The sequence below is a fragment of the Rhizoctonia solani genome, chromosome 8 (genome assembly GCF_016906535.1).
Source record: "Rhizoctonia solani chromosome 8, complete sequence".
Lineage (NCBI taxonomy): Eukaryota > Fungi > Basidiomycota > Agaricomycetes > Cantharellales > Ceratobasidiaceae > Rhizoctonia > Rhizoctonia solani.
This window is the reverse complement of record NC_057377.1, coordinates 1,479,835-1,506,837: the sequence shown is the minus strand read 5'-3', so window position 1 is coordinate 1,506,837 and position 27,003 is coordinate 1,479,835. Positions and strand designations below refer to the sequence as shown.

The following is a 27,003-nucleotide window of genomic DNA, read 5'->3' as shown; positions in this document are numbered from 1 at the left end:
TTCCACCGTTATCTTTTTTGGGGCTGACGCCTAGCCTGGGTCGTTACACCTGCTATCCTAAATTGGTAGAGAAGTTCGTTTCGCTTTGGTCCCAGGCGTCGGCGTAGACATGCCGTAGGAATGAATCTCACGTCAGTCATTCCCCAAAGTTTACGAAGCATTGACTCATACTCGAGCGATTAGTTACCATACCCCCGGCTAATGTATGCCCGGCCATGCGAGATGGATAAACAAGGGAGATCAAGCGGGGCGATACGAACGTAAGCTTGGCATTCATCTGAATGATCGATGGGAAGCCAACTTAGTATCACTAAGGAGTGCATGCGTATAACCTTTTACTCTCACGATAAGAAACAAACGGACAAGCGCGCGGTCCGAGAATATCCGACTCTTGTCGTATCTTGGCATGGCGCCCAAGTGAAAGGCTACGAAACTCAAGCAAAAGGATGAATTTGATTTCTTTTGAGTGATTACACCTTATTATGGTGCACTTTCACGGAGTATGCGGGGAGCCTTAGACAATGGCGGTGGTAGAAAGCAGCCGGACTCCTAAGAAATTCTAGGGATAGTGAATCAGAAAAAATAAGTCTAGTAAATAGGCTGGTATTCAGAAGTGATCTGTACTAATGAGGTAGTAGCAGAATATTCTTAACCCATTAAAAACAGCTTCTTCTACAATTCACCTACCCATATATCTTTGACAGATTAAACCCCGAAAGTCGAGAAAGGACAAATTGGTCAGTCACATGACCAACTGCGATCGAAGCTCGGTACTAACGTTCATCAATGGAGCAAACTTCGTTTCTGTCGGCTTTCCCGAGATCCGCCGGATCAGACAGGTGATCGCTAGCGCTTGCCTAGTCTTTCTCCACATTTATCCCACATTATTTACTTCAGCATATTTACTATGAGCTCAAGTCTCGAAACGGTTGGCGGAACTTGTCAGTAGAGATCCTGGGGTTATACTTGGTGCTTAAGCGGACGAGGACTATATAGTTAGCATGCTCGGGAACTGACAAACTCGCTCTTGTCGAGACCGCCCAGTCTCTACAATTAGTCACCCATCTTCCTTGCCTCTACGATTACCAGAATGGCAACATCTGCAGCTCCCAATTCTGTCTCGCCTATGGCAGCTCGGCTTGGCTACCTCGTGGACCTACAGAAGGCAGAAGACAGTTACGCTGAAGCTTGGTGGTAATTATTGATTTTCAGCCAATCAGGCTCACGACTGAGGTCATCTGTTTTATAGGACACAGTCTCGCCCGAGGCGTGCATCCTCTGGTCGAAGGTCTCCGCTTCGAGGGTCATTCTCTGTGAGTTAGCGGTTTGCTGCGAGTAAGAAAATACATTCATCGTTTCCCAGAGTGACTCGGCACCCTCTCTATATAATTCTTCTGAATCGCCTTCTCCTTCCTCTTCCTTCCCTTCGACTCCTGCTGAGTACGTACAAGAGTATTTCGAACGAGTACAGAAGAATCGAGAAACCTACAATTTGGCCTGGAGGTAGGATGAGTATCTATGATTAACAGAACGGTAGTTAAGTGCCTATTTACAGCACTGCCGTTGAGAAACGTATCTTGCAAGTCCATGGCCCACATGATTCTGCCACTAAACTGAACTCCCGCTCCCGCTCTGTAAGTGCAGGCTTGACTGAGCCCAAGTACATTCGATTTGCTGATTTCAAACTAGTCAAACCTCCTTGCTGCTCAACTTGACGCGTTTGCGAGCCGCGATGAGATCCGACAAGCCTACTATGATGCCTGGTGGTAAGTCAGTTGATCTTGGTACTAACCTTTTTACTCAAATGCCATGAAAGCTCTTCATCTACTAGTCGAACACTATCCGCCCATGAGCCCCACGATCCAGCAATTAAGATAGCTTCAACTTCAACCACCGTAAGTCATACAGCGAGTCTAATATTGATATTTCCTGAAAGTTACAATACTCAGACCAATCTTCTGGCCGCTCAACTCCGAGCAAGTGCTGGGCAAGAAGAGAGCGAGAACAGTTACGACCAAGCATGGATGTAAGTACCATGATTAGATTCTCTCCTCCGTATGCAATCCTTACAATGGGTAACCTAAGCGAAATATCAAACAATGGATCGTTGCGCATCGAAGGATCGCGAAAATCAGCTACCCAGATCGCATCACAAGTCATAGCAGTAGGTTGGCCAGGTTCAAGGCGATATAAACGTACTAACTAGGTCGCTTAGACCAACACTCTTGCAGCCCAGCTTCGAGCGGCAGCAGATGATGCACTTGCAGAGCAAGCATATATAGATGCATGGTCGCGATATAGAGAAATTACTCGTGTATGATATTAGAGCGTTTTGATATGCTTCCTTACTATTATGCTAACTTTATTCATGAAGTACGCCCACTCTATTGACGCTTGGAAATCTCATCATCTTGACCGGATAAGGAAAGAGAGCGAATATTACAATGCTTGGTAGTTAGTGATCCTGGTTGGGCTACGAACACCTTGATTGACCATTCAATTCAGCGACGTTGCCAAGAAATCGACTCTTAACAAGTCCAAGAGTCCAGCCAAACTGAAGGTCGGTCTTCTAGCCATGCACAAATAGGACCCCGAATATTGAGGGGCACTCATGCTTTCTGTCTTGGAACAGGTTCTCATCTCTCAGATGGCAATGTTCCAGGATATTCACACCCGCGAAGAGCAATACAACGAGGCGTGGAGGTACGTGTCTAAATTTACGGTACAGCCTAAGTATTCATTCTGTTTTCAGTGCTTATGGCCAGCGTCATGCTGCAATGGCACCAGCTCCTGTACGAGCACCACGCCGCCGCTCCGGGCTTCATTTTCGCGTTCGCCTCGACCTGCCTTCATACGACGTTTGCCAGGAGACGTAAGTAACTTGGTCCATCGGAATTAATTCATGACTTACGTGGCGATCATTCCCTTCAGATTGTTTCACCTGAAATCCCGATGCTGGGTTTCTCCGCTATAGACGGTCCCGAGAATGACGAAGAACACATCAAGGCGTGGGCGTAAGTCAAATCTCTGGCAAATGTTTGAAATTCGCTAATCAAGTATTTCTAGCGACAAGATGAAAACCACCACTATCACTCCTGCCAACTCGCTTTTGCTCTCTCATCCTTCCAAGGCGCACACTATCCCATCATCACCGAAGCCAAAGAGGAGGTCTGAAAAGAATCATTTCAAGGTGTGTCGCAGCAAATAAGTTATTTCAAATATTTTAATGATCCGTTTTACTACCAGTGGCCAGAAGGTCTCACAGAAGCGGAAAAGGTTGGATTGACCACTCGGGGGGACCTACAACCATACCTCAGGTAAAGATCCCATTTATAACATTGAACTGGCCGCTTACATCATACATAATAGCACATTGCTCAGCAAGATTGTGTCATTCGAACTTGTCGGCCAATCTGAACTGAGCATATCTCCCGACGAAGCTTCTGTCGAGGTCCCGATGCGACTCGTCCGCCGCGCGAATCTCAAATGCCACAACCAAGTAATATGCAAAGTCAAAGCTACCATCTCTATCACAAGCCCGCCCACTGCCCGAAGATATGCACAGGACCCGCTCCCGCTCTTTGATGCACTCCGCCGATTGGGTCATGCAGCTGTCATTCAACTCGACCAGGTCGGAGTGTCTGCGGTCGATTGTGAGACTGGACGACAGTCAATATGGAGAAAGTATAGCGTTGTCAGTGGAGCGTTCAGATGCGAGGTTAAGGAGACTTTTATGGATCGAACCATCTTTTCAAAGGATGGGCGCGACTTTGAGAAGAAAGTCTCGATCAAGAATGGGTTAGTGATGGCCCCTGACGGAATCGATTACTTGTCCCTTCCCCTATGATTTTCTACTTGCATAACGTGTAACTTATTATCACACACACACAATTCATTCAATGTCATTTATTGAAAACTAATTTGGTGGACATGACTATCCGACGAATGCATACAGGGGTATAAATATAAATATTCGGCAGCAGTATTTCAAAGCAACTCGGGTCCAAAGAAGTGAAAAGGGTGCTTATGCAGTCATATGATTGCGAAGGGGTATAAGCAGTCGTGTTCAAGCCGACAAACTAGGGTAGGTCCATCCGGCGCTTAGTGGCTCGTTAAGAAAGTCCAAAATCGACACCATTGGTTCGAGTGGGGTTTGGGACACTGCTCCCGCATCAATAGGCATCCCTGACGGATAGTTTTGAGGATTTCCAAAGAACGAGGCCTGATCCATCGAAGGCACGATCGCGTTTCCGGGTGCATTCAAGTCAGAGCCTAGTGAAGGAAGCACGGGTACCTGGGGTAACATTTGCCCAGGGAAGCCGGGATCTGATCCTCCATTAAAAAGCATCGATTGGTGTGGTTGGATCTGAAGATTAGGGGAGTGCATTAGGGGATTGTTGAAAAGAGGCGCGCCCGTGAACGGATTGTACATCATATTGCCAAACGGTTGCGAAGAAAGGTGAGGAGCGGCGGCCATGGTCATACCATTGCCAAAAGCCATGGACGGGTGAATGTATGCAATGTATGGTGAATTATGGAAACCTGCAGGAAGACCCGGAGGTAAAATCATCACAGAGCATGTTTGATCCATCCCGAGCTGAGGCTGAGGCTGGTGTGGAGCTACATCAAGAGATTAGTCGATCTAATGATGAGAAGAGAGAAAAGCTCACCCGAAATCTCATTCTCTGTATCCGTTATTTCGACCTTGGGAACCTTCTTGCGTCGACCCCTTTTCTTGGGTTGAGCTAGACAAGGACAAGAGCACACGAATTTACGGACTGAAGAAAATATGAGAAATAATAAGACTGCCTACCTAATCTAGTCGTTGGATTCGAGTTTTTGGCACATTGGCGAGGTCCTCTGGATGAACGGTCCTCGGTCTCTGGAACCACTCGGAGAACAACCTTGCGTTTCTTCTGTGATGAAGGAGCTGGCCGGTCGGTGAGTTTAACCTCCTCAGCTAATAGGAGTTTAGCATAGTTAACTTAGTGAGAATATGGGAGCTTACTTAGCTGATTCTTGACTCCGCCGAAGTGCGTGCTGTGGAAAAGGGGAGGTGGATGAGGCGTAGAGTCCCAAGCTTCCAGAGGCTTGGAATAAGCGATTTGAGCCTTTTCTAACGTGCGAATAGATGGAAGAGTAGCCGGGCAATCATCAACCATATCCATCGGAGTTTGAGGGCTGGGTGATGACATTGGAAGGTACCTGGGACTAGAGAGTTGGTCTAAAGACGGCACAGGGGGGATCGATGATGAATCCTCTGCCACCACGTCCTCTGATTGTAGCGAGTAATTATCATCGGGGTGATACTTCAGACCGTTTCGCATGCGTACTGCTTTCTTACTTTTAAACCAACTGTGAACGCGAGCGGGGTCTACCCCATGTGCCAGAGCCCATGCCCGTCGTGACGCGACGCAAGGCACTGCAGGGATATCTTTCCAGATAGTGAGCAAAAGGGCTTTGCACTCGATCCATCGTAAAACACTCTCGTCTTCTTCCTGTTTTACTACGGTTTGAGGCCTGCGTAACTTGGTCATATTCTCTTGATGACGTCCAAAACCTGAAATGTATGCTAGTCGATAATACATCAACTCGGTGCTACAAGAACGAGGCGTACTCACTTGGGCTGCTTGCAGCTTCTCAGCTCAAGAAGAACAAACGAGAACGACAACAATGTTTTAATGAAGGGGTGGCTTGCAGGCTTCCCCAGCCACGTGAGCCAACCTTGAGCATAGTTCTGCTGACATCATCTAGGCGCTTACGGCTTTGAGAACTTAGCAATTACATGTAAAGTCCAAGGGTCTTGCCCACTAAGTTCTTGACCCAACAATTATTGCACTATGATTTATTTCAATGCGTTCAGAGTGCGATTGCATACTCAGATCTTAAGCTGCCTAACGTAATCATTGCCATGACGCGACTATCGTCAAGAAGCCCTCTGATGCTGCTGAAGGTTTGGGAGCCCCGGGTTCTAATGTATGCTCGTGTAGTAAGGTCTCACTGAAGAGGTGGTACACTGTGTATCTAGTAGGTATATCACCATGTACGGCTAACCAGCTCTTCCGTACATGAATCAACAAAAATTCTGGCCTGCGTGACTTATATCCAGTATGATGATTCAATACTCTCAATAAAATATTATCAACCTTGTTGTCGAATTTTGGTACACCACTGGGGTCGCCTGAAGAAGGAGGAAAGACGGTTCCAGGATACCCACTTGTGGTCGATCCCGGCTCCAGTGAGAGCAGAAGCCCGGCGTCCATAGTTATAGCGACACGCGAACTTTCATGACAGTCTCGACCCATTGAGATACGAAAGGTTTCGGTCGCCCTTGCCAAGGCATAGAAGTGTTCCGAGAAATACCTAGAAAGTATATTGGCATCGAAGTCCACCCTAGCCCCTAGATAAGCCAGTTGAGATTTGTTCCCGTGTCTCATCAATTCAAGCAGCAGTGCTCGGGTTGCGAATGGGCCTAAGATAGTCACTGTGGACTTTGGCCAGTTGTAACTGATACTTATGAACCGGCAAAGCTCGCCTATAGGCATGTTGGAATTATAAATAACTGATAGTAACACAGTTTGGCGAATGCTCAAAGGCATGACAGAGTGGCCCCTCTCATCGTTGACTCTGCATGAGAAGCTGATAGCAGAGCTAGGATAGTATGATCTTGACGGATGGTTCTCCGTAGGATTGCTGGATGAAATGTCTGCCACATGTGCATGCGTATCAGATATCACTTTATCAAGTGACAGAATTCTGATAGTCGGTTCATCGCTGATGTGTATATATGTGTCCATATAAATACGATAGTTGACAAGAGGGAAGTTTTTTGGAGCGTAGCTGTTGCTCGGAGGGGATCGGAATCGGAGCACTTTCGCTTGAGATAACGCCGGAGTGAATGCAGCGGATATCTTCCGTGTCCAAGTATCAGCCGACAACCTACAAATTAAGCCGACCGCAAGGTAGCACCAATGCTCGAGTGGTTGAAAGCCTGATAGTGCATGTGATATTCCGATTTCCCTTCCTTGACTTCGCGCCGCTTGTGTTGGTAACGGCACGGATGTGCACAGGTTCAGTTCAGATAGAGCCGGGGATGGCAACTGTGCACCTGGAGTATAGTTGCCAGTTGGTATCAGGGACTTTATCATAACTTTGACTTCTTTTGTATTCACGACAATCCTAGGTTGGTCCGCAGCCACCGGAAAGCGGGGAGGTATTGCCCGTAGATTCTTTGTACTGTGTTAGCGCCGACTATATGCTCCTGCTGTACTTAGCTTACAGAAAGCATGATCTCTCTCCATCTTTCAATGTGTTCACAGTAGTTTTGATTCTCAGACTTTGAAACCACTTCGCGTACTTTGCGTGAAACAAAAGGGAGTCGACGATCCGGTGAACCACTGAGAGTAACCTGAGTGCGTAGTCTTGGTCTTTCCGGGTGCTTCCTATCATGCGTTCGGAGAAAGCGGTATGTCTTGTGCAGGTGTTTGTTAAGCGAGACAATTATTCCGAGTTGCTGAAAGAAAGACGACTTTGTCATCGAACCAACCACTGATCGATCGAAGGACCTAGTGGAGCTAAAATTCTCGGCCACTATGCCAGATCGCACCGATGTCAGGTCCATTTCTTGTTGTGATCTATTCCTTTCCGCTTTTACTAAAATATTTTCTAACGTCGTTTGGCCCGACATTCCCGGAGGCTCAGTATGTGTGTGTTCCTGGGACAATGCATCAACATGTGTTTTAGGGGTTGTGAGTCTGGCGCATCCTGCTGTTTGTGTGCTCCGTCTCTGAACAGATTGCGTGGGGTAATGGCTCGAGCAGTTATTCAATCGTATAAGGGAGGGAGGCAGACCACCACCCTCAAGCACTTTGTCCAATTGAGCTGGCACATGTCGACTGGTTACTAGAACTTTGAACGGGAGAGGCTTGTCCCGACTCAATAGTGCCTTGATTATCAGATCTACTTCGTTTCGGCTTTTACATTCGTCCAAGGCATCAATTACAACCACGGTTGTCTCGTCGGTCGGGCCAAAGTGTGACCAATCTGGTATTAAAGCGTTCAGCTGCTGCCCCACGTTGAGGGTCCCAATGTCCGGGTCATTCTGAAGAAGGTCGCAGATATATGACCGAAACTCGGATGAGTTTCGAGCAAGCTGGTACGCTATTGTGGGAACGATCCGCCTGCAATCCCCACAAGAGGGGGAGTTCGCAGAACAAAAGAAGCTGGCACCGAGTTTCCCACTCTTGTCGAGGCGTTTGCACAGATCATATACAACCTTAGTTTTATCTACCCCAGTCACCCAGTAAATCTTCGATGAGCCTTGGTCGTGTGCCCAATCATTTAGTTCCTCGCGCAAGGTTGTGAGTCCTTCTTCAAGAAGGCCTAGTTGCTCGAGTACTGATAAGTCACTGGAGTTATACCGTGCGCGTTCCACAGGAGAGAGACGTTGAAGTAAGGACATCTAACGATACAATTGGTATCGACCTACATTTAAGCAGATATCATACCTTACTGACCTGCGATTGCATGCGCAAATCTTTCCGAAGAATCTTAATCGCCTCCACCTAACTTAATGCATATTAGAGTGCTTATCGAGGCATGCTATATCTGCTTACTTGTAGCTGGCGAAATTGTGTTTCGGTACATCGGCGGCGGCGTTTCAACTCAAACATCTGCAATGTTTTACCACGAAAATCCCTTTTGTCTGTCCCAAAAGCTTCTTCAATATGTCTAACTGAGTTTTCAGCGACGATCCAGAAAATAGTTTGACATTCAGTACTAACCCTAAAATACGATCGCGTTCATCTTCAGCAGCCCCAGAATCGATTTGGAGCTCACGGACGAGTTGTTTTAATACATCGACCTCCTCTGCTTGTTGCTTGCATTCCTCAAGGAGCTGGGCGCTTTCCTTATTATATTCAGTCCGGGAAAGTAAGCAAAGGTTAAACGGGATAATGACATACATTAATATTACTTGTGCACGCAGTGATTTCTCTAACAGCGGCATAGAGTGGAGGGAAAGACTTGGCGCTGTGTTCTAATTTCAACAGCATTTTTTCTAGTCGGAGCCATGTGGATTTTGTGAGTTTCCGAACTCGCTTGAGATTCCAGGGTAGACTTTTTGGAGACATGTCTTAATCAGCGAATCTTTGGATATCACGAGTAAGTACAAGGAATGTCACTGAACGTTCAAGGCGTTGTGCTTCGTTCCAGTGGGACGACTTTGAACTTGAGAATGGTGAGCAATCGTATGTACTGGGGCGAACAACTCGATGGACTTAGAGCGATGAAGTACACAAGAAAGACTGTTTGTCTCTTTGAGTATGCTCTAAATATTGTTGTATGATGCTCGTTCATCGCCTATCTATGCACAATGCAATCAATGCATGAGATTGGCTATATTCATTAGAGCGCATTTCATATCTAAACTGGGCTTCGTTGGATGGTAATACTTATGTTGCTGACAATATCACTATAAACTATGGCTAACGAGAGCATGAATTCTATACTCAAGGATATTTTAGATGATCACACTACATCTAGCCGGCCCATTTACTCCGCCACTAATTACGCGTCAATAAACTCGCCTATACCGGACGAATAACGTGTAGCCGACAATCGCCTCCGGAATACTCGTTTCACCTAACAGGCTTATCCACAGACCTTGTGCGCCTTTCAATCCGTGCACATGGACTTGGGAGTAATGAACGAACGTGCTGAATGATCGGGAACATGATATAATTGGAAATAGGTAACGCGACTACAAAACATGGATATGCTATCGTCCTTGAGACGTTATTGCTTGTGTGAAGAATTTCCTGGGGGGTATGAATGTTCACCCTGTGTCCAGAAGGGAGGTTGCCCATAACTCTGGTTCCCGAGATCGTGCCCGCCATACCCGTATCCAGGTTGTTGATACCCATAATCATAGCCTTGATTGTTAGGCCACTGCATTCCAAAGCCCCCATTAGCATCTGCGCCCATCTCCCCAGAAAAGAAACGAGGATTGATATGTGGCATTGCGCTAGGATCCCAATATCCATTGCTCCCATTGACGGGATTGTAGCCTTCATCATGGGTTGCAGACGGGTACTGCTCCGCTGAGTTTGCCATCGCATACATCATGGATGACGGGTCAGGATAGTACTCTCTTGAGTATTGATTGGAAAAATTACCACCGCCACCACGGCCCTGGCGACGGTCACCTCGACCTCGACCTCTCCCCCCTCGACCTCGTTTGGGCCGGCCTTGGTCATCAGGTCGACGCTCATTCCGATTCTGGTTGGGACTACCTCTTCGACGCCCCTGATCTCTTGCTCTTCCTCTTCCACGGGATCCACCGGGCTCACTCTCAGTTTTCACTTGGGCAAATGAACCGGTGGACATCGGTGGTATTTCCCCCTCATGCTCAAAGTAAGGATCATACGCGGCCGGAGCGGGTCGAGGATCCGGCACATCGTCGTATGGGAGTGCTGAATATGGAACATCCCCATCATCTGCCGCCGGGTATGGCAGCAAACCGGGAAGTTGGGGCTTTGGTGGTTTCGGAGTGGTATCATGCACAGCATTGCCCGTTGAGCCACTGGATGTAGCTTGGCCACGTTTTGCCTCTTTCCTATATTAGAAAGTATGAGAGAAAAATTAGTCAAATACATAATGAACGCAATTCCAGGATGTGGTAGTGGGGATCTTGCGGACCTGTTGCGACGCCACTGGGCCTCGGCCTCATCGTCTGAAAAGTCTAGTTGGTCCTCGCCAACTTCCTCATCGTGCAGATTACTAGCGTCGCTGCCCTTGATACGTGCGATCTCACGAGTGAACACAAAATTCGATCGCGCCGGAACGTGGAACACCTGTTTCCCAACCCAGACTATGTTCTTACTAATCGCCGAGGCGGAGGGAAACCGGACACTGTAAAGCGGTTGTTTCACAGCCCCAAACGTCTCAAAAACCTAAAAATCAAATGAACAAGCTGGAAACGTGGGAATCGCAGTGGCTTACCACGCCAAAAACGTTGCGGTCCTCAAAGGCTAGTAGGCTGTCCGTGTCCAGGACACGGTCAACTCCCGAAGCATACCCTTTGACAACCACTACGCTATCAATAATGGTCATGACTTCACCTATTAATTCCAGGATGTCCTCCGGCGGCACAACAGTGAGTTCCGGAGTTTTTACTTCGGGCAATAAAACCTCGTTCTTGGTCCCGGCGTACTGAGCAATCGAACCGGAAGGTCCGTCTTCATCGTCTTCGGCATCCGAATCACCTGGTACTTGTTGTAAAGTGGATTGTTTTTTCGCGGGGTATTTCGTGACCCTCATCTCCACATCTGAAGACGAGTCCGATGAATCAGAGTCCGAATCAGAGTCGTCTCGGTCAACCCTGGCCACCATAGATGACACTGCGTTGTCATTCCTTTCAACTGGAGGTCAAGGCGAACAAGTAGGCATGAATTATTTATATGCTTACTGTATTCCCTTGGAGCTCCCAGCACCTTCATCTTCTTCACTGGGCTCCAATTGAATGGCCAGCTCAACCTCGTCTTCGTCGGAATCCTCGTGTTCAGCAACAGGCTTTGTTGGAGATTGTTGTTGCTCTCCCTTTACCGGAGGGGGCGGTTGTGGTAGCACGTCGACATATGACTGCATAATCAATAACAAGTCATCTTGAATGGGGGTGCCTGCATCCATAACCGTTGTTTCTGCAAGGATTGCCAGTGCCGAGTGTGGCCCAGTTCCAGGTCCAAATTTTGTTTACCAATGCTTGTCGTGGTCGATCGGATTTCAAATTTAATCTTACAAACTTTCTTGCAGCTGAGCTCATACTGCCCCAATCAGACTGAGGCCTTTCTTGCATTGACATCTAGTTATATTATTTACTGGGGCACTTTAGAGGTTAATTGTCTTGAGAATAAATCTGCTAGTCTAATTATGTTCTGTATATCGAGAAATGCCCTTCGTTCAGCTATAGGCTCTGCTCCATTTCACACTTCTCGAGCACTGAATGCCGAACTAAAAGCCTCTATCAAACTCATTGCGGAAATCCGAAAAATAACAGACAACCAGACTTCATTTACAAAGGCCAAAGAAGCCTTGCTTGCCACGAACAATGATCTAAACTCAGCTCTTGAATGGCTCGAAAAGGATAACATCACCAGCGGCGCCAAGAAAGCTGCCAAGGTCGCGAGTCGAATCGCAAACGACGGCCTTGTCGGCATCTTTGTTCTAGCCGACGGTGGATCTCAATCTGGAAGCTCTGATCTAATCACACCCGTACGAGCGGCGATGGTCGAAGTCAACTGCGAAACCGATTTCGTCGCCCGAAACGAGATCTTCTCCAAGCTCGTCGCCGATATCGCACATACAACCGCCTATCTGGCTGAAACGCCCTCTGAATCTCAAGCACTGTCTAAACCGGGGCTCATCTCTCCCTTTCCGATAGAAGTCCTTGCGGATGCACCCCTTGTCCGTGCGCCCACTGATTCTGCCGTTCCTCCCGACCCTTCGACTACCATTTCATCGGCCATTCAAGATGCGACCTCCAAACTCGGAGAAAAGATCTCACTTCGTCGCGCATGTTCATTCGTCGGCCCTGCTCTCCCTCCTAGCTCCAATATCGGCCTCCGGGCGGGCTCTTACCTCCACCTCTCAGGGAACCAATCCCAAACAGGCAAAATTGGAGCACTCGTAGCGCTAGCTCTCAAATCCAACCGTTTGCCCAAATTCATCACAACGAGAGATGCAGACACACGAGCATTGGCCAGAGCACTGGCGAGGCAAATCGTTGGGTTGGGCGCAGACCGAGTTGGCGATGCAAGCCTTTCGCAAACCGGAGGAGACGCTTCTTCGACGGCGCTTTACGAACAGCCATTCATGATGCAGCCAGGTGGCGGAACGGACGAATCAGTCCGGACCGCACTGAATTCGTGGGCTCGCGAGAAGGGCTTGGCATCGGGTGGACAAGACAACGAGGGAGTGGAAGTAATCGAGTTTGTCAAGTGGACAGCTGGAGAGGGTATTGAGAAACAAGAGCCCGAAGGAGGATTTGCAGAGGAAGTTCGGAGGTTGTCGAGCTGAGTAATTAAAAAAAAGCATTTGCATATTTATTTCACCACCCCTCAAATCATTCATCTCGCTACTCATCTGTTGTAAAAACAACTCGACCACTCAGAGCAGTCCATGTATTCTAAATCACAGCCCAAGAAGAACCACCCCCTCACATACACACATACATACACCTCATTACAAAACAACCGTGTGGACTTTGAGAGAGTCTGGGGGCCTCCTACATGCCAATATCGGCTAGCAAGAGTCGTGAGACATTCCTACCTCGGTCTCCATGACTGTACCGCCCATCTTCTTATCACCCCCCCTCCTCCCCTCTTCTCTCAGAACTGACATCTGCCCCGGAATATATGCGTTCTATCCACGAAGCGCACGTCATGCGGTCTCTTGTGACTGCGTCTCGAGCTCCTAAACCACCCGAGAAACTGACAGACATAATATGGATACGCCTCCCCCCAGTTCCCTATTCGATATTACTACTATAACCGAATTGCTTGGCTTCGGGAATAACCATGTCTCATTTTAGAACCCCTTTCTCTTCTCCTACTCCTAAGCCTCGGCCGTTCCTCTGCATCAATAACCACATCACCTGATAGGATGGGGGAGGTAAGAAGGGAACGGAGGAACACTGAGCCTTTTCCCTTATCGTACATCTCACCCCCCACCCCCACCCCCCATTGATCAAACCGGTTACGATATGACCAACGAAACCATCATGAGTTGCAAGGCCCGGCTCGGCACACAACCCAAATACCTACTACGCGCTAAAGTTCAAGCTCCCCCCTCCTCGAATTGTCCAATTCGATGAAATGGACTATGAGTGGTTGCGTGTGGGGCTTTATAATGTACTATGATGACGCATGATAATGAGCAAAACACGGGCGAAATTCATATCGCGTAATTACTGTGGCTTCGAGGTCCGAGTCCGAGTCGTGCACTGGTATCATGATCATGATCATAACCGTGACCCCACCCCCACCCCACTCCAAAAACCCAAAAACTCAAGACTTTAAAGATAAGAAGTTTCTCCACATACAGAACAACGACACATCAAGAAACCCAATCTCCGAACCAAGCCCAGCATATACCCACCACATCACATCATATCACCACCACGTTTTCCCTCCTCGGAGATATACTGGTATAAACAGGCACATGAGTAATAGAACCAAAGCAGAGTGATTGGTCCGTCGGTTCTCGATCCGAGTGTACTTTATTTTCCCCGTCCTCTCCCCCGAAAAGGTCTTTCCCCGAATCGAAATGGACTCACCCCACCCCCACCACTTTCCTAAACTGAACATGTACACGGTACTTCCTGAAACTGAACGTATACTCATCATAATTGCAAGCGACCGCAGTCAGACTATTTACTGCATGGGGCATAGCTTTACCGATCGATGAACAATGGAACGTCAACTTTTTTCTTTGGATCATATGGCATGATTGCGAGGCCAAGGTCGCATTACCACAACCCATAACGACATCCACTCAACTCTTGTTCAGCCTAATGTCAGCACGTACGCAAAGCGCGGGAAGGCCTAGGGAAAGGGGGGCCAGACAACGTGATGCTCCAATGACGTCATATAAGCAAGACCCAATTGCACCGTCCTGGAAAGTCATGTACGTATATATAGATATATCAAGTCTAAATATATATTGAACTGAATTGACAAATTCAGACGTATATTGCATGTGGGCGGCGATCACACAAGGAGTAAAAAAAAATTTACTGGTGGGATTGTATTACAACCATGATGTGGATAACAAAAAAAAGAGCAAGAGACGACATACATCATACGAGAATAAGTCAAGGGAGCAGAGCAGAATAAAAAGTACATCCTGAGATATATCGGTCGAGTGCAGCAGAGTGGATTCAATGCAGATAAGTGGGAAAAGGGTTGTGGAAAGGGGCAGGTACGGATAGGAGGAAAAAGGGCAGGTGCGTATCGAAGAGGTGGGGGGATGTGCGACAGAGCAGGAAAAGTAATGACATGCAAGGTAAAACAAAAAAAATTGCGGAAACAAGTCGAGATGGATAAGGAAACATAGGACCATAAACCCAAATACCAAACGAAAATCGGAGCTCTTTCAACGTCAATCAGGTGAAGGCGACCAGGTGAAACTCGGCCGGGATCATCGCTCTTCGCCGTTGTTGAACAACGGAGCAGACGACCCGTTCCTTGTCAACTCGGGATGAGACAGGGTCGAACGTGGGTGGGGTAGCTTGTTGCCGTCTAGGGATGGAGCGTCGTCGTGCAACACAGGCGCAGAAGCAACCAGCAGTGCAGAAGGGATAGATGGTGGCGCAAAAGAGATAGACCGAGAAGAGCGGTCGTCTAGTGGCGCAGAAGGACCGGGATCGTCGTCTAGGGGTGGAGCAGACGGTACGTTCGGAGCCGGTGCCGTCTTTCGTTCGCCATCTTCCAGCCCTTCATCCTCCAAACTCGGCGCGCTCGGCACGGGCGAGTCGTGTTCCAAAGCTGGTGCGCTCGGCACAGTCTCCTCGTCACACGGTGGCGCACTTGGCACCAACCCTGCCATTCCCATTCCCATTCCAATCCCCATGGTGTCCCCCGTCGGCACACTCGGCATCATTCCCGCCGCCCCCAGCCCGCCCGGCACAATTCCCAATCCCGTACCACCGCCACCGTGCATTCCTTCCGGTCCATCCAAATACCTCGGCAGACACAAATCCGCTTCGTCGTACCGCGCCACCGGGCCTGTTCCAGTTTTCGTCGGCGGAAGGGGAAGAGCCGGAGCGTTCGGGTTTGTGGATGCCGGTTCGTTGATGGCCATGGATGTCATGGGTGCCACTCCGTTCCTACTCACTGCAGCCGAAGTGGAGGTTGCGGTCGACAAAGTCGGCAGGGACCCACCGGGCGTCGAAGGACCCGAGCTCGAGCCAAACACGTCCTCCTCTCTCGGTGCCTGTACCTCCTCCCTTGCGTCTCCCTCCTCCTCGGGTACACCTCTCATCGAACGGAGGCGTTCGAGCACACGCTTGTCGTCGGTCGCTACGTGGGCCGTGATGCCCTCTTGTTGGGTGTTTCCCCGGTTAGACACATAGGCATCGAGCGCGGTCCATACTCTCTGTTCTTCCTGAGTCGTTTGGGGTTGGGAATCGGGTTCGTGGATGGATGGCGGGGGAGAGGCCGAGTGGGCCGGTCGTTTACCACGTGCGACTTGAGAAGGAGCACCTCTGTACGCAGGCGGAAGACCTTCTCCCGAGCCTGGTCCATCATAGGCTGGTTCGTCAGAGGGTGTGGCATCCGGGTGAGCTTCGATTCGAGCGAGGGGTGACGTGGATGGGCCGGCAGTAGGTGGTGGTGAATACGTCGGAACGGTCGGCGAAGGGTAATTGGGAACAGTTGGGGAAGCATAGTTTGGTGCGGGGACTTGGGGTGATGATGTAGGAGGTTGTGAGTCGGGTGCGGTGGGTGATGAAGCACGGGACGGAAGGATGGCAACAGGCGAAGTCGCCCTCGTGCTGGCCGGGCCTTCCTCGTCAGGTTCTGGCTCTTCCTGAATAGCTCCCCCCATGGGTGTGTCCGGACCGCTATCGGCTTGATAGCCTATTAATAGGAGAGAAGTATAAGTTAAGCGGGACAGGAGAATGAAGGGGAATGAACGATAAGAAGAAATCAACGTCACAAAACGTGGATTAAGACCGGGAAAAATGGAGTAAAAATAAACACTCACGCTTGCGTCCACGTCCCATCCGTCTTCGCACGCCGATGCGGGCCTGGGCTCTCCAGGTAGCATTGCGTCGGGCCCAAGTTTTGATGCGCTGTTGGAGCTCAGTCTGGGGGTCGGATGGTTCCTGTTGTTGTTCTTCCTCCTCTGGGGGTTGATTGCGGAGTTGAAGGGCGCGGCCGACACGGGATACCAAACTACTCTGTGCGACTTTTTCACGAGCCGAGTCGGCGTCGTTGTCTCCCCGAATGATTCCCTTTTTACGCCGCCTACTTCGGCTCCTATCCCTCCGAATAACCAAGGCTCCAATAAGACTTCCGATCATGAGGGCAATGACGAGGGCAAAGGACACAATGAGGGGGATGGCGTACATGCCGGAGCGTTCGTACTGGGATGCGTACCAGCCAGTCGGGAGGGAAGACTGAATGGCGAGTATGGTGGGGGGTGGGGTGGTTGTTGCGGTAGGGGTGGATGCTGGGGGGACGGATTCTGTGGGAGTGGGGAGCGGGTCGTCTGTGATTCCGGCGGTGGCAGTGGCAGTGGCATAGAGCTGGAAACAAGAGGGGATCAACATGGCTCGTCATCACGGGCGGATAATGAAAACGCACGGGACCAAACCTGCGTCCATGCAGAGACCATGAGTTGTCGATGACCCATGCACCGGACGAGTCGGTGAGGGCAATGTCCTCGACCTTGTTGGATGTAGTGTCGGCAGCGGAGTCATAGACAAACTTGTAGGGCAGGCCGGCACGTATGAGATCAGCAAGCTGGATGTGCTGTTGCTGGAAGCCCTCCGATGGGTCATCTGGGGCTTGTCCGGCATCGGTAACCCGCTTGTCGAGGGTTGGATAGAGAAAGGGCAAGTGGGTGGTTGGCTGAGGCGTCGGTGCACCCAGCACGGGACACACAAGCGATGCGGTAGTGGCCAACAGGGTGTACTTCTTCTTCTTCTTGGTCGCAGATGGCAATGGCGGTGTCGGTATGGTCGATGGCCCAGCTCGGTGGCACGAACACCATCGGCCACGCTCGCAGGGATGGCGTCCAGGCATTTACACGAAAACCGTGCCAAGTCGTCGCCGAGAGGGGGGATTTTACATTCGATCCTATTCCTGGCTAGTCACTTTGCTTCCGGACGGACCCCAGTCACCCCTCGGATCACCTGATCGGACCCTCCCACTCATTCAGAACACCTCCCATCCCCTTATTCCCAATACACACCCCCAAATACACCCGGCCCGTCCAGTCACAATCCTTCCCGATATACCCCATCGTGCTATTTTCACCCGCCCGGTTTATTTTTGTCACGTCGCCAGGACCCCGTCCGATGCCCAAATACCATGCGCCATTTCACACGTCCTGAGCATCAAGGGCTGGATCCACTACGAGCTGACGACTCAGATACTGTCCCATTTATCTCAAATACATCCCAGAAGAATACACAAATCTCATCCCACTCGAACTCAAAACCTAAACCGCATATCACTTGCAATTCGACTGAGAATAACTTGCATGTCAAGGGCGGCGGCGGATATTTTGCGATATGTATGCCAGGCGGATGTCATCGCGAATCAACGATTCCCAGATTACCCCAATCCATTCAGCTAATTACACCCGCGCGGGTTTCCTCCCTGTTAATTCCGTCTGGCTTATGGATCGCGAACCGCCCCTACGCACGCGCGCAGGACTCGAGTAATCACGATTCTTGCTTATGCAGTATGGAATTATGCCCTGTGCGCACCGAATTGCGACATGGACAGACTCGAATTATTAAAATTGACTCCAAAAATTATAATCCCTATCCAACTCTCACCGATCCATCCAGGGCCCGGGCTCTGATCGCTTACACCCACTCTCGTATGGCACAGTGTACAACACAGCACATTACCGCGTACCGGATCAACTTCGCAACTCGGCTGTCAAATAACCCCCTCCCCCCCGCTCGACAAGTCTAGACTTGGATGCTATATATGGAACCATGCGATCTGTGTCTATGCTTCACGGTATAATCCTCTCCCCCTTGATTTTATGACTTACGGTATGATTTACGGTATATAATCTGATAGTGCACTAGGTTATGGGTACAGCATGCCCTAACGGTAGAGATTGAGCTGGACTCGAGGTCTTACTTGGGATCGACGGTCGACCGGTACCGGTACCGCTTATGCGTTATCTCCAGCTAGATCTTCCCCTGACGCCCAACCGGTCCATGAATTCAAAGTGGGGCGATACATACCAACCCCGATGCTCAGGTTATTTATTGGCGCCGGAAGCGTTGTATATAGCCATAAAAAGTATCTTAGGCTCCAATCCAATGATGTCGATGGGGCTGTGCAATATCCATATGCATAATTTCACAACGAACAAGGCGGAATCGAATTCTCAAGTTTCGGAGGTATCCTCGAAACGCGCGTGTCACTGGGTTTCGTGGCCGGAGAGACAACCGGCGGGCCGAAGAAATGACGAGCACTAGCACACAGCACTAGAACCCAAGGGGAACGGATGGGATAAGGTGTGCGAAATCCGATTACGAGTTTCTCCCTTTACCTTGTGCGGGAGAAGGCATCTTTTGTCCCAAACAAAGTGGATGTAGAATTTGATGGAAAGAGAACCCCACGGAAAATGGACGCTTCACCTCCTGCCCCCAATAAAAGTCGATATCTAACCGAATAAAGCCAAGCTTAGAACCCGTAAAGGAATAAAGGCGCAGGCGCACAACTAGAAAGGACAACGAAATAAATAGATAACGGCATAAAACCCTATAGGATAACATGTACAAGACACGCGGATAACGGATCGAACCCCGCAATTGCGCAAAATGATCAATGACGAGCTCGCCACATGATGATGAATGAAGAAACGCGAGGTTATGACGGAGAACCGAAACAAGGACGGCATGGCTACTGAGCTGGCATATGATGTGGAGGTTGCGAGCGGAGGTTCGACTTGTCGGAAGTAAATTAGAACACTGCATGTGAGACGTTTGTAAGCTTGCTACTGGGATGGGGCCTATCTACCGTCTGAAAAACCAAGCTACTTTTTGACGTCTTTGTTGGTATTAGCGAATGCATGGCGACTGAAAAAGTACAAAGTCCGAGGACCTTGCAACACATGCATGCATGAGAAAATCGCGGCATATTGTATACGTATTCCCAAGTTTCGAACTTGAAATCCATCGACATCGTGAGACCCTTCTGTGTCCACATGTATGCCATGCACGGGCAACCGATGCTATGTGAACCAACGCTTACGCGCGTGAGTTATCCGTTGCGGCCGTCGACATTGTTAGGTTTAGGTTTATTTCAGCCCGAAAAGGACGGGTGTCAGATTCGTAACGGTAAGAAGACGGGGATTAGATTCATACTAACCTACGCTTTGGTATTTCGAATATTTAGCACGATGACTCACGTTTGACGCATGAAAGAGCTAAATTACAGTATTTAAACTGATCAGTACGCACATATGGAGATTTATGGTTCCGCGAGATGTAATTGAAACAATATATTAATGCATAACGAGGCGTTTGGACTATTCGCATTTCAGTGAAATTTGCTCAATCGAGTCCCTGTCTAGCCAATTAAATGACAACCGAGCACCTCAGGCAGTATCCACATGACTACAATCTACAAACCGAGCAGAATACTGCGGACCCGTAACTTCCGCATCTGCCCAACTGCCGACTTGCCGAAGCTAGAACTTCTCCAAGGTTCGGCATTCCCCACCAAGAGGGGGAGCTGACCGATCCAGAGTTCCATAACCAGCCATTTCACCGGTGAGTCACAAAACGTGGGCTGGCAGATTGGGTTGGATTGGGTTGGGTTCGGGTGGGCCGATGAGTAGGAATGAATTGCATGATCTATCCTCACTGAACTTGGCATATTCTCAAAGTTGGTTGTAATGAATCCTATAGGATGAATAGACCGGATAAAATGCCATATTAGGAACTCATGGTCCTCTCTGCGGAATAGTAGCGCGAGGCGATACATGGACGAACGCATGCATCTCCTTCCAGAATTTTCAGGTTGGAGCAGATCTAGAGTTCTAACAGCTATACCGATAGATAAGCAAGAAGTTTGATGGATGAAATATGATAGATCCACCCTCTTTTTTACTTTGTCTCGTTCACTATGGCCTCCACAACGGAAACACCTCTTGTCGGCGTCGCCGCTGCACTAAAGGCGGCCTCCGACCCATCCTTTGCTCCCAAAAAGACTCTTTTCGATGAATTCTCACTCGAGGGTCGTGTAGCCATCGTGACCGGAGGTAATAGAGGTCTTGGTTTGGAGATGGCTTTGGCTTTGTGTGAGGCTGGTGCTACTGTTTACGCGCTTGATCTCCCACAGTCCCCAGGAGATGATTTTGTCGCTACCGCAGAATACGCAAAGAAACTTGGATCTACGTTGAAGTACGTATCGGTCAACGTCACTGACCAACAAAGTGTGTGGGACAGAGTCGCAGCAATTGGTGACGCCGAGAAGCGCATCGATGTATGCGTAGCCGCAGCCGGGGTTTTGGCAGGGTCCGATTGTCTAGCGTACAAGGCCGACGATTTCCAGCGTATAATGAATGTTAATGTTAATGGTGTGCTCTACTCGGCACAAGCGGCGGGACAACAGATGACAAAGTATGGTATTCCTGGAAGCATAATATTGATTGCTTCAATGAGCGGATCTATCACAAACCAAGTAGGCTGCATATAAATATCACAATTCAACGTTTGTTAGCTGACAGGTCTTCTTAGGGTCACGCTTGGGTCGCATATAACACCAGCAAATCGGCTGTTTTACAAATGGCAAGGAGCATGGCATGCGAGCTTGGAAAACACAAAATTCGCGTCAATTCTCTTTCTCCAGGTTCGTGTATGTTCTATCCATTAGACTTCTATCACATTCACAGTATTGTTGCTTGTTTGCTTGACCCGTAAAGGCTACATTTACACCAAAATGACCGCCGCTTTCATCGACAGCCAACCCGGACTTGCCGAGAAATGGTCGAATATGAATCCACTCGGTCGTATCGGCCGACCTGATGAGCTACGTGGAGTAGTTGCATGGCTGGCCTCAGACGCTTCCACATTTTGCACAGGTAGCGAGTAAGTCCGAAGTATGATAAAATCCTAGTTTTATACTTATCTCAAATCTTTCAGTATACTTGTGAGCGGTGGCCACCATGCCTGGTGAAGAGTTCTCGTAACGTAGGAGACGTGGAGTTCAACAAAATCCTGTGGAATGAAAACGGATAAAAATTATAAACATATAAATTCGTACGCGTTGATACGCAAAATAGATGTGTGCTGGTGTTTATGGGACCATTCCATGTATACTCTATAGGTGTACAATTGGCGTGAAGCTCGCTTTTTATGAATGGTTTGTCGCGCATACACTTGTTCTTGGTTAAATCTATTCATGATTTAGGGCTCCTGTCTACGCTATCTCAGCGTGGTAAGTGATACAACAAACTCTACCTAGCTTAGGTACTGGTCTCAATCAGATTCAGCAAACGGAACTAAAGTTCATGCAGGGGTGGGATCACACGACACATGCCCTCGCGGTGATTACAATAGGTCTCATAAGTTATTTCGAAACTCTTATTAGCTGATCTCCATTTGGCCTTGAGTTTCTACTATGCTACTTCGGTTTTCGTTATAGCTTGGGCCATAAATTAGGTCACAAGTTCAAGCTTTGTTTAAGTTGTTCGTTATTCATGAATTCGGCTTTGGGACTTCTTCCCAACATTACGCGTCAATAAAGGGGCTCCACTAACATGAATGTGTGATGTGCAATCCGCATCCTTCGATTTGACATCCCGTATCAACTCAGAAATGGTGATTGGTAGGATTATATCACGCGACTTGCTGCATTTATGTTTCCCTTGTGATTTGGTGGCACGTATTATGAGACGTGGGCCCCACTGATCAAATGTGGTGATGGCGTTAAGATAGAATATACTCGATGTCAAGTTATGGTGTCTCCCAGCAGCGGGCTTACAAAACCGATGATCCTTCCCGAGCCTCCAAGAACAACTGTGCCCAAAGTCTAAAGTGTTTTATTTATAGACTCGGGCTCGAGCAGAGATCGTTGAAATTACTATACGGTTTAATGAATTAATTGACACCTGCCACCAGGGCTTGCAATAGAAAGATCTGAAGCAGAAATGAATTTGAATATAGTAGCTTAATACGGGTGGTGCCTCGCTATTTTTAGTGTGGCGATGATAGGTTGCAGGCACGCAAGGGGTGAGATTGGTAGTATTCCAATGTACTAGAGCCGGAACTAAGTCGGAATGCCAAATTCTTCCATAGTTCACAGGAATTTGTTCGAGACTGATGCGCGATAGGCGGAAACTAGATTTTCATGCAGAAGGCATTTAGAGAGCGTAGGAAAAGCTTGCCGGGAAGTTATTTTATGACCAATAACTACCGGTTTTTTAGCCGGACTGAACCATACCGTATCCGGAAGAGCCGTACGCATAAGGCATGTGTAACGGCTTACATTTACGGGGAAAACTTTGTTAGGGGACTTAATCAACATGAAGGCCATACCACTGTAAGGCAAGACAAAATAAGTTAAAGTAAGGTCTTATAAGAAAGTTTGCAATGTGGTAGATGTAAAAACGATGCACCTGTTCTACTAGACTTACCAGGCCCCAAAAAACCATGGTTAACTAACGCCTAGCTGAAGTGATATTGAGTGATGGCGTACCTTGGGAGACACAGCACTGGCGCCTGATCGCGAGAAAACTGGGAAGGAATCCAATTCGAATTCGAACCCGCTCCTGTGCACATTCATCTCGCAAACCACCCTCGTTCCTTTTCCTATCCAAAGCTATAAATTCCACATCGTCACACAATAGCACCAGGCCTCTGCAGCTGCTTCCCTTGGGATACGTGCTTGATATCAAACCAGTTTGATTCAACTTCAATGATTGCCAAGAACTAGGAGCCTATTTTGCGGGCCTTGGCGAAAACGGTTTTTGCTAGAGAGCGCTCAGGAGCTTCGGGAGTCCCACTAACCGATTAGTAAGCTTAGGTGCTACCATTTTTAGGACAGCTTTTGTCCCATAGACACTGGTTTGGACCAGATATCAGCTGACCAATTGCATAGGTGGCTCCCAAAGCTCTTGAGCGCTCCAATAAATCCGTTTTTGCCGAGGGCTCGAATCAATCAAGTTGTACAAGGCGCCGTAATCTTATCATGGCGACTCCCAAAGGGTTCGGTGAATTACTTATTCCTGATGTTGTTGAAAGGTCCAAACTTGGGTGCTGGATGCTACTACAGAGTGAATTGCGGCAAGTAACAATTTATCTCAGAACATTGGGCAAGATCAGTAAAGTAACCCATTGAATAGAATTACATCAGCACTGAAATATAGCGGAGATTTTCACAACCCCTGCACTATCTGGATCTACCGCCATACACCACATGTTCTGGCTTCTATCCGAGTCCTTCGGCCATGGAGGATCAAAGCGCAGCCCTGAATAGCTCACATATGAGGCACATCACAAAACCACTTCTCAAGAAACCACCACGCACCCCCAGTCATGCTATCTAAAAACAGTTTGGAGTCTTACTATAGCCATGCATACGATCGTAGACCTTCCCTTGGACATTACGCCAAAGGGCTCGGTCTTGTACTCTCTGGCTATTTAATCGCATGTCTGGAAGCGCCTTCACCTTCATTTAAAGCTGTGAAACAAGCAGGTCCACTTTACCATGGGCCTTGTTCTGCGCACTAATTATTAATCAAGTTGTTTAGTCATAAACAACATGGGGCCTCTCGACCGATAGGCGATATTCAGTGGTACCCATGTCCAGATATTGGCGATCCTAAAATCAAGTGTGGCACCATTGTGTATGTGACTCTCACCTGCTCGCTAGGGTAAATTAACTCTACTCGCGCCATTGATTATACAGGGTTCCCCTCGACTACTTCGATCCAAATGTTGGAACCGCTACAATTGCTCTGGGGAAGTACAAAGCAGATCCCGCTATTCGACGTGGATCTATTTTTCTCAACCCAGGTAAGCATTATGTGCACCATATTTACAGGTTTTACAGGTATGGCTAATTTGATTTGGCTCAGGTGGTCCAGGCGGGCCAGGTGTGAGGCTAGCTACGCAAGCTGGGCCACTTTTAGTGGCAACCAGGCTAGGTCCGTATTACGACCTTATTGGATTTGACCCCAGAGGTATGCCCATATTTGAGAAACCAAAAACCTCAACTCACACACAAGATAGGTATTGGGCAGACAATGTACGTATGAACATTTGTCCTATAGTCCACTGTGTCAAATACTAAGCCTGATACCAGCCCTAATGCGGCATGCTTCAAATCCATAGCTGAAATGGACGAGTTCTACAGAAATACTGGTAGGCCTCCAGACCGCGGCATTTTAGGATGGTACTTATACGGCCGCTGTAGTTTTTGAACTCGGACATGCTCAACCCCCGAATACTACCGTCTCATCGTCAAGTTCAGATGCACTTATTTCTCGGCAACGTGCGTTTGACGACATTGTAGCACAGCAGCGCCAAGCTCTTGCCTTGTTCGAGACACAAGCCAAGTTGTGCACGAAAAACATACCCAATGGTGGAGCTGCCTTGAATTACATGGGCACTGCGTCAGTTGTCCGAGATATCGCATTTATGACAGACATTCTTGATGGGAAAGGGTCGAACATGTGGGTCTGTTCGTTGATAAGCGGGCTCATTCTGTAACATGCGAATAGAAACTATTGGGGAGGATCTTACGGCTCTATTTTGGGAGCAACCTTATTCAACATGTGAGTTGGTTGTGGTCTCTTTGTGCGTATTATTCCTACCTACTTTACTCGAATAGGATGGCAGAGCGTATGGGAAAGGGAATGATAGAGGCAATAGCTAATCCTGCGGAATGGGCAGACAAGCATTCGCACGAGTGGATGGATACCTGGATTCAAGACGCGGATGAAGCATACCGGTGGTTCTTGAATTCTTGCGCGAAGGTATGTTTGGTGGGCTAATTCAAAGTCGCTAATTACTTACGCGTCAAACACACTGAAGGCTGGCGAGGCTAGTTGCGCACTTGCCAAAGGAAACATCTCGGCCGACGCAATAGAACAAAAGGTTGAAAAGTTTATCGATGAGTTATATGCATCGCCTATGCCATCCATCAACAGTATTGTTCCTGCTTACCTTACGGCTGGGACGGTTCGTTGTAAGCACAATCATTGCTATTATCATACTTGTTTACTGATATGGCTGATGTTGAGCCAAACTTTTCGACGCCATGGAGGCTCCACCCCGTTGGCCAGCCTTTGCCCGTGATCTAGAGGAAGCTATAAAAGGAAACCCAGCACCTCTCTTGAACAAGTGAGCTTTGAGTATTTTCCGTTGAAAACATGGCTCAGATTCTCTCTTTAGAGTCCTGCCTGACCCTGCTCGTGATCGGTTTGACCACGGTAATATGGCACGCTATGCAGTAACATGCATCGATTCTCTACCTTTCAATAAGTCTGACCCAAGTACATTCCCAACTCCTGAATACCTCGCACAGCGTGTCGTACAGCGTGTTAATAGCACCTCGAAATACTTTGGTGGTAGCACAGGGTTGACTGACATTGATGGCGGGTGCCAATTTTGGCCGGTAGATGGGATAGAGCGCTATGCAGGCCCATGGAATAGGACGCTTGCCAATCCAGTAATGGTCATATCGAGTTCGGTAAGTTAAGGGCTCGTATGGATGTCCATGTTTATGCATAACGCCATTGTTGTAAAACCAGGTTGATCCGTAAGTGAGAGATGTGTTAACGAAACAGATAGATGTTTGAAATGTTTTTTCAGGATCACGCCATTGGCCAGTGCGAAATTTATCAATAATCAACTGGGTGATATGTCCAGGCTAGTCATTGTGAACGCCCCCGGGGTAAGTTGCGAGATGCTATGACCTCCACACGCTCAACTAACCCATCTAACTCTGTAGCATGGAGTGCCGTTCCCATCCCTTTGCCAATTTAAGGCATCCCTTGCTTACTTCAACAACGGAACTCTGCCTGAAGATGAGACGATATGTGAGATGGTTTACGGTCCTTTTGAAGATCCGGCTAGGGTTTACTCGGATATTTCAAACGAAGAGCAGTCGATGATACAAATGGGTGCCAAATTTGTTGAACAGCTATATGTAATGAGGAAGGGCAGAGAGTAGATACTTTTCTACCTTTTTGAATTGAGTATCTCTTCTGAAGATTTGTTACCTTACCCATTGCTTTTGAGCG

General features: G+C 48.4%; 6 protein-coding genes across 6 annotated transcripts; 3 read left to right on the top strand and 3 right to left on the bottom strand.

The window, feature by feature from the left end:
* Positions 1-1,090: 1,090 nt before the first annotated feature.
* On the top strand, positions 1,091-3,847 carry RhiXN_09916 (uncharacterized protein; the record flags this gene model as incomplete). Its single annotated transcript, XM_043329732.1, has 17 exons — positions 1,091-1,194; positions 1,250-1,313; positions 1,364-1,503; positions 1,556-1,634; positions 1,690-1,766; positions 1,817-1,895; positions 1,950-2,026; positions 2,086-2,164; positions 2,216-2,314; positions 2,375-2,454; positions 2,506-2,560; positions 2,633-2,703; positions 2,753-2,858; positions 2,932-3,014; positions 3,067-3,190; positions 3,247-3,317; positions 3,370-3,847. The coding sequence occupies 17 exons, from the start codon at positions 1,091-1,093 to the stop codon at positions 3,845-3,847; spliced, it is 1,866 nt and encodes a 621-aa protein (XP_043182566.1).
* Positions 3,848-4,066: 219 nt separating this feature from the next.
* RhiXN_09915 (Gar1/Naf1 RNA-binding region protein) lies at positions 4,067-9,053 on the bottom strand (the record flags this gene model as incomplete). Its single annotated transcript, XM_043329731.1, has 10 exons — positions 4,067-4,620; positions 4,671-4,745; positions 4,814-4,960; positions 5,009-5,498; positions 6,147-7,229; positions 7,280-8,461; positions 8,517-8,564; positions 8,616-8,730; positions 8,784-8,908; positions 8,964-9,053. 10 exons carry the CDS (start codon positions 9,051-9,053, stop codon positions 4,067-4,069), a joined length of 3,909 nt encoding a protein of 1,302 aa, XP_043182565.1.
* A 742-nt stretch (positions 9,054-9,795) lies between these two features.
* RhiXN_09914 (Gar1/Naf1 RNA-binding region protein) lies at positions 9,796-11,688 on the bottom strand (the record flags this gene model as incomplete). The annotated part of the gene is made up of 4 exons (XM_043329730.1): positions 9,796-10,615; positions 10,699-10,952; positions 11,002-11,413; positions 11,468-11,688. The coding sequence occupies 4 exons, from the start codon at positions 11,686-11,688 to the stop codon at positions 9,796-9,798; spliced, it is 1,707 nt and encodes a 568-aa protein (XP_043182564.1).
* Positions 11,689-11,928: 240 nt separating this feature from the next.
* On the top strand, positions 11,929-13,074 carry RhiXN_09913 (elongation factor ts; the record flags this gene model as incomplete). The annotated part of the gene is made up of 1 exon (XM_043329729.1): positions 11,929-13,074. The coding sequence occupies one exon, from the start codon at positions 11,929-11,931 to the stop codon at positions 13,072-13,074; it is 1,146 nt and encodes a 381-aa protein (XP_043182563.1).
* Positions 13,075-15,195: 2,121 nt separating this feature from the next.
* RhiXN_09912 (uncharacterized protein) lies at positions 15,196-17,804 on the bottom strand (the record flags this gene model as incomplete). The annotated part of the gene is made up of 3 exons (XM_043329728.1): positions 15,196-16,634; positions 16,762-17,305; positions 17,364-17,804. The coding sequence occupies 3 exons, from the start codon at positions 17,802-17,804 to the stop codon at positions 15,196-15,198; spliced, it is 2,424 nt and encodes an 807-aa protein (XP_043182562.1).
* Positions 17,805-20,879: 3,075 nt separating this feature from the next.
* RhiXN_09911 (Enoyl-(Acyl carrier protein) reductase) lies at positions 20,880-26,933 on the top strand (the record flags this gene model as incomplete). The annotated part of the gene is made up of 18 exons (XM_043329727.1): positions 20,880-21,437; positions 21,494-21,605; positions 21,649-21,844; positions 21,899-21,905; positions 24,500-24,603; positions 24,666-24,772; positions 24,835-24,939; positions 24,989-25,004; positions 25,062-25,120; positions 25,173-25,431; positions 25,480-25,533; positions 25,590-25,734; positions 25,793-25,946; positions 26,002-26,101; positions 26,153-26,450; positions 26,512-26,519; positions 26,573-26,654; positions 26,712-26,933. 18 exons carry the CDS (start codon positions 20,880-20,882, stop codon positions 26,931-26,933), a joined length of 2,586 nt encoding a protein of 861 aa, XP_043182561.1.
* Positions 26,934-27,003: the final 70 nt, after the last annotated feature.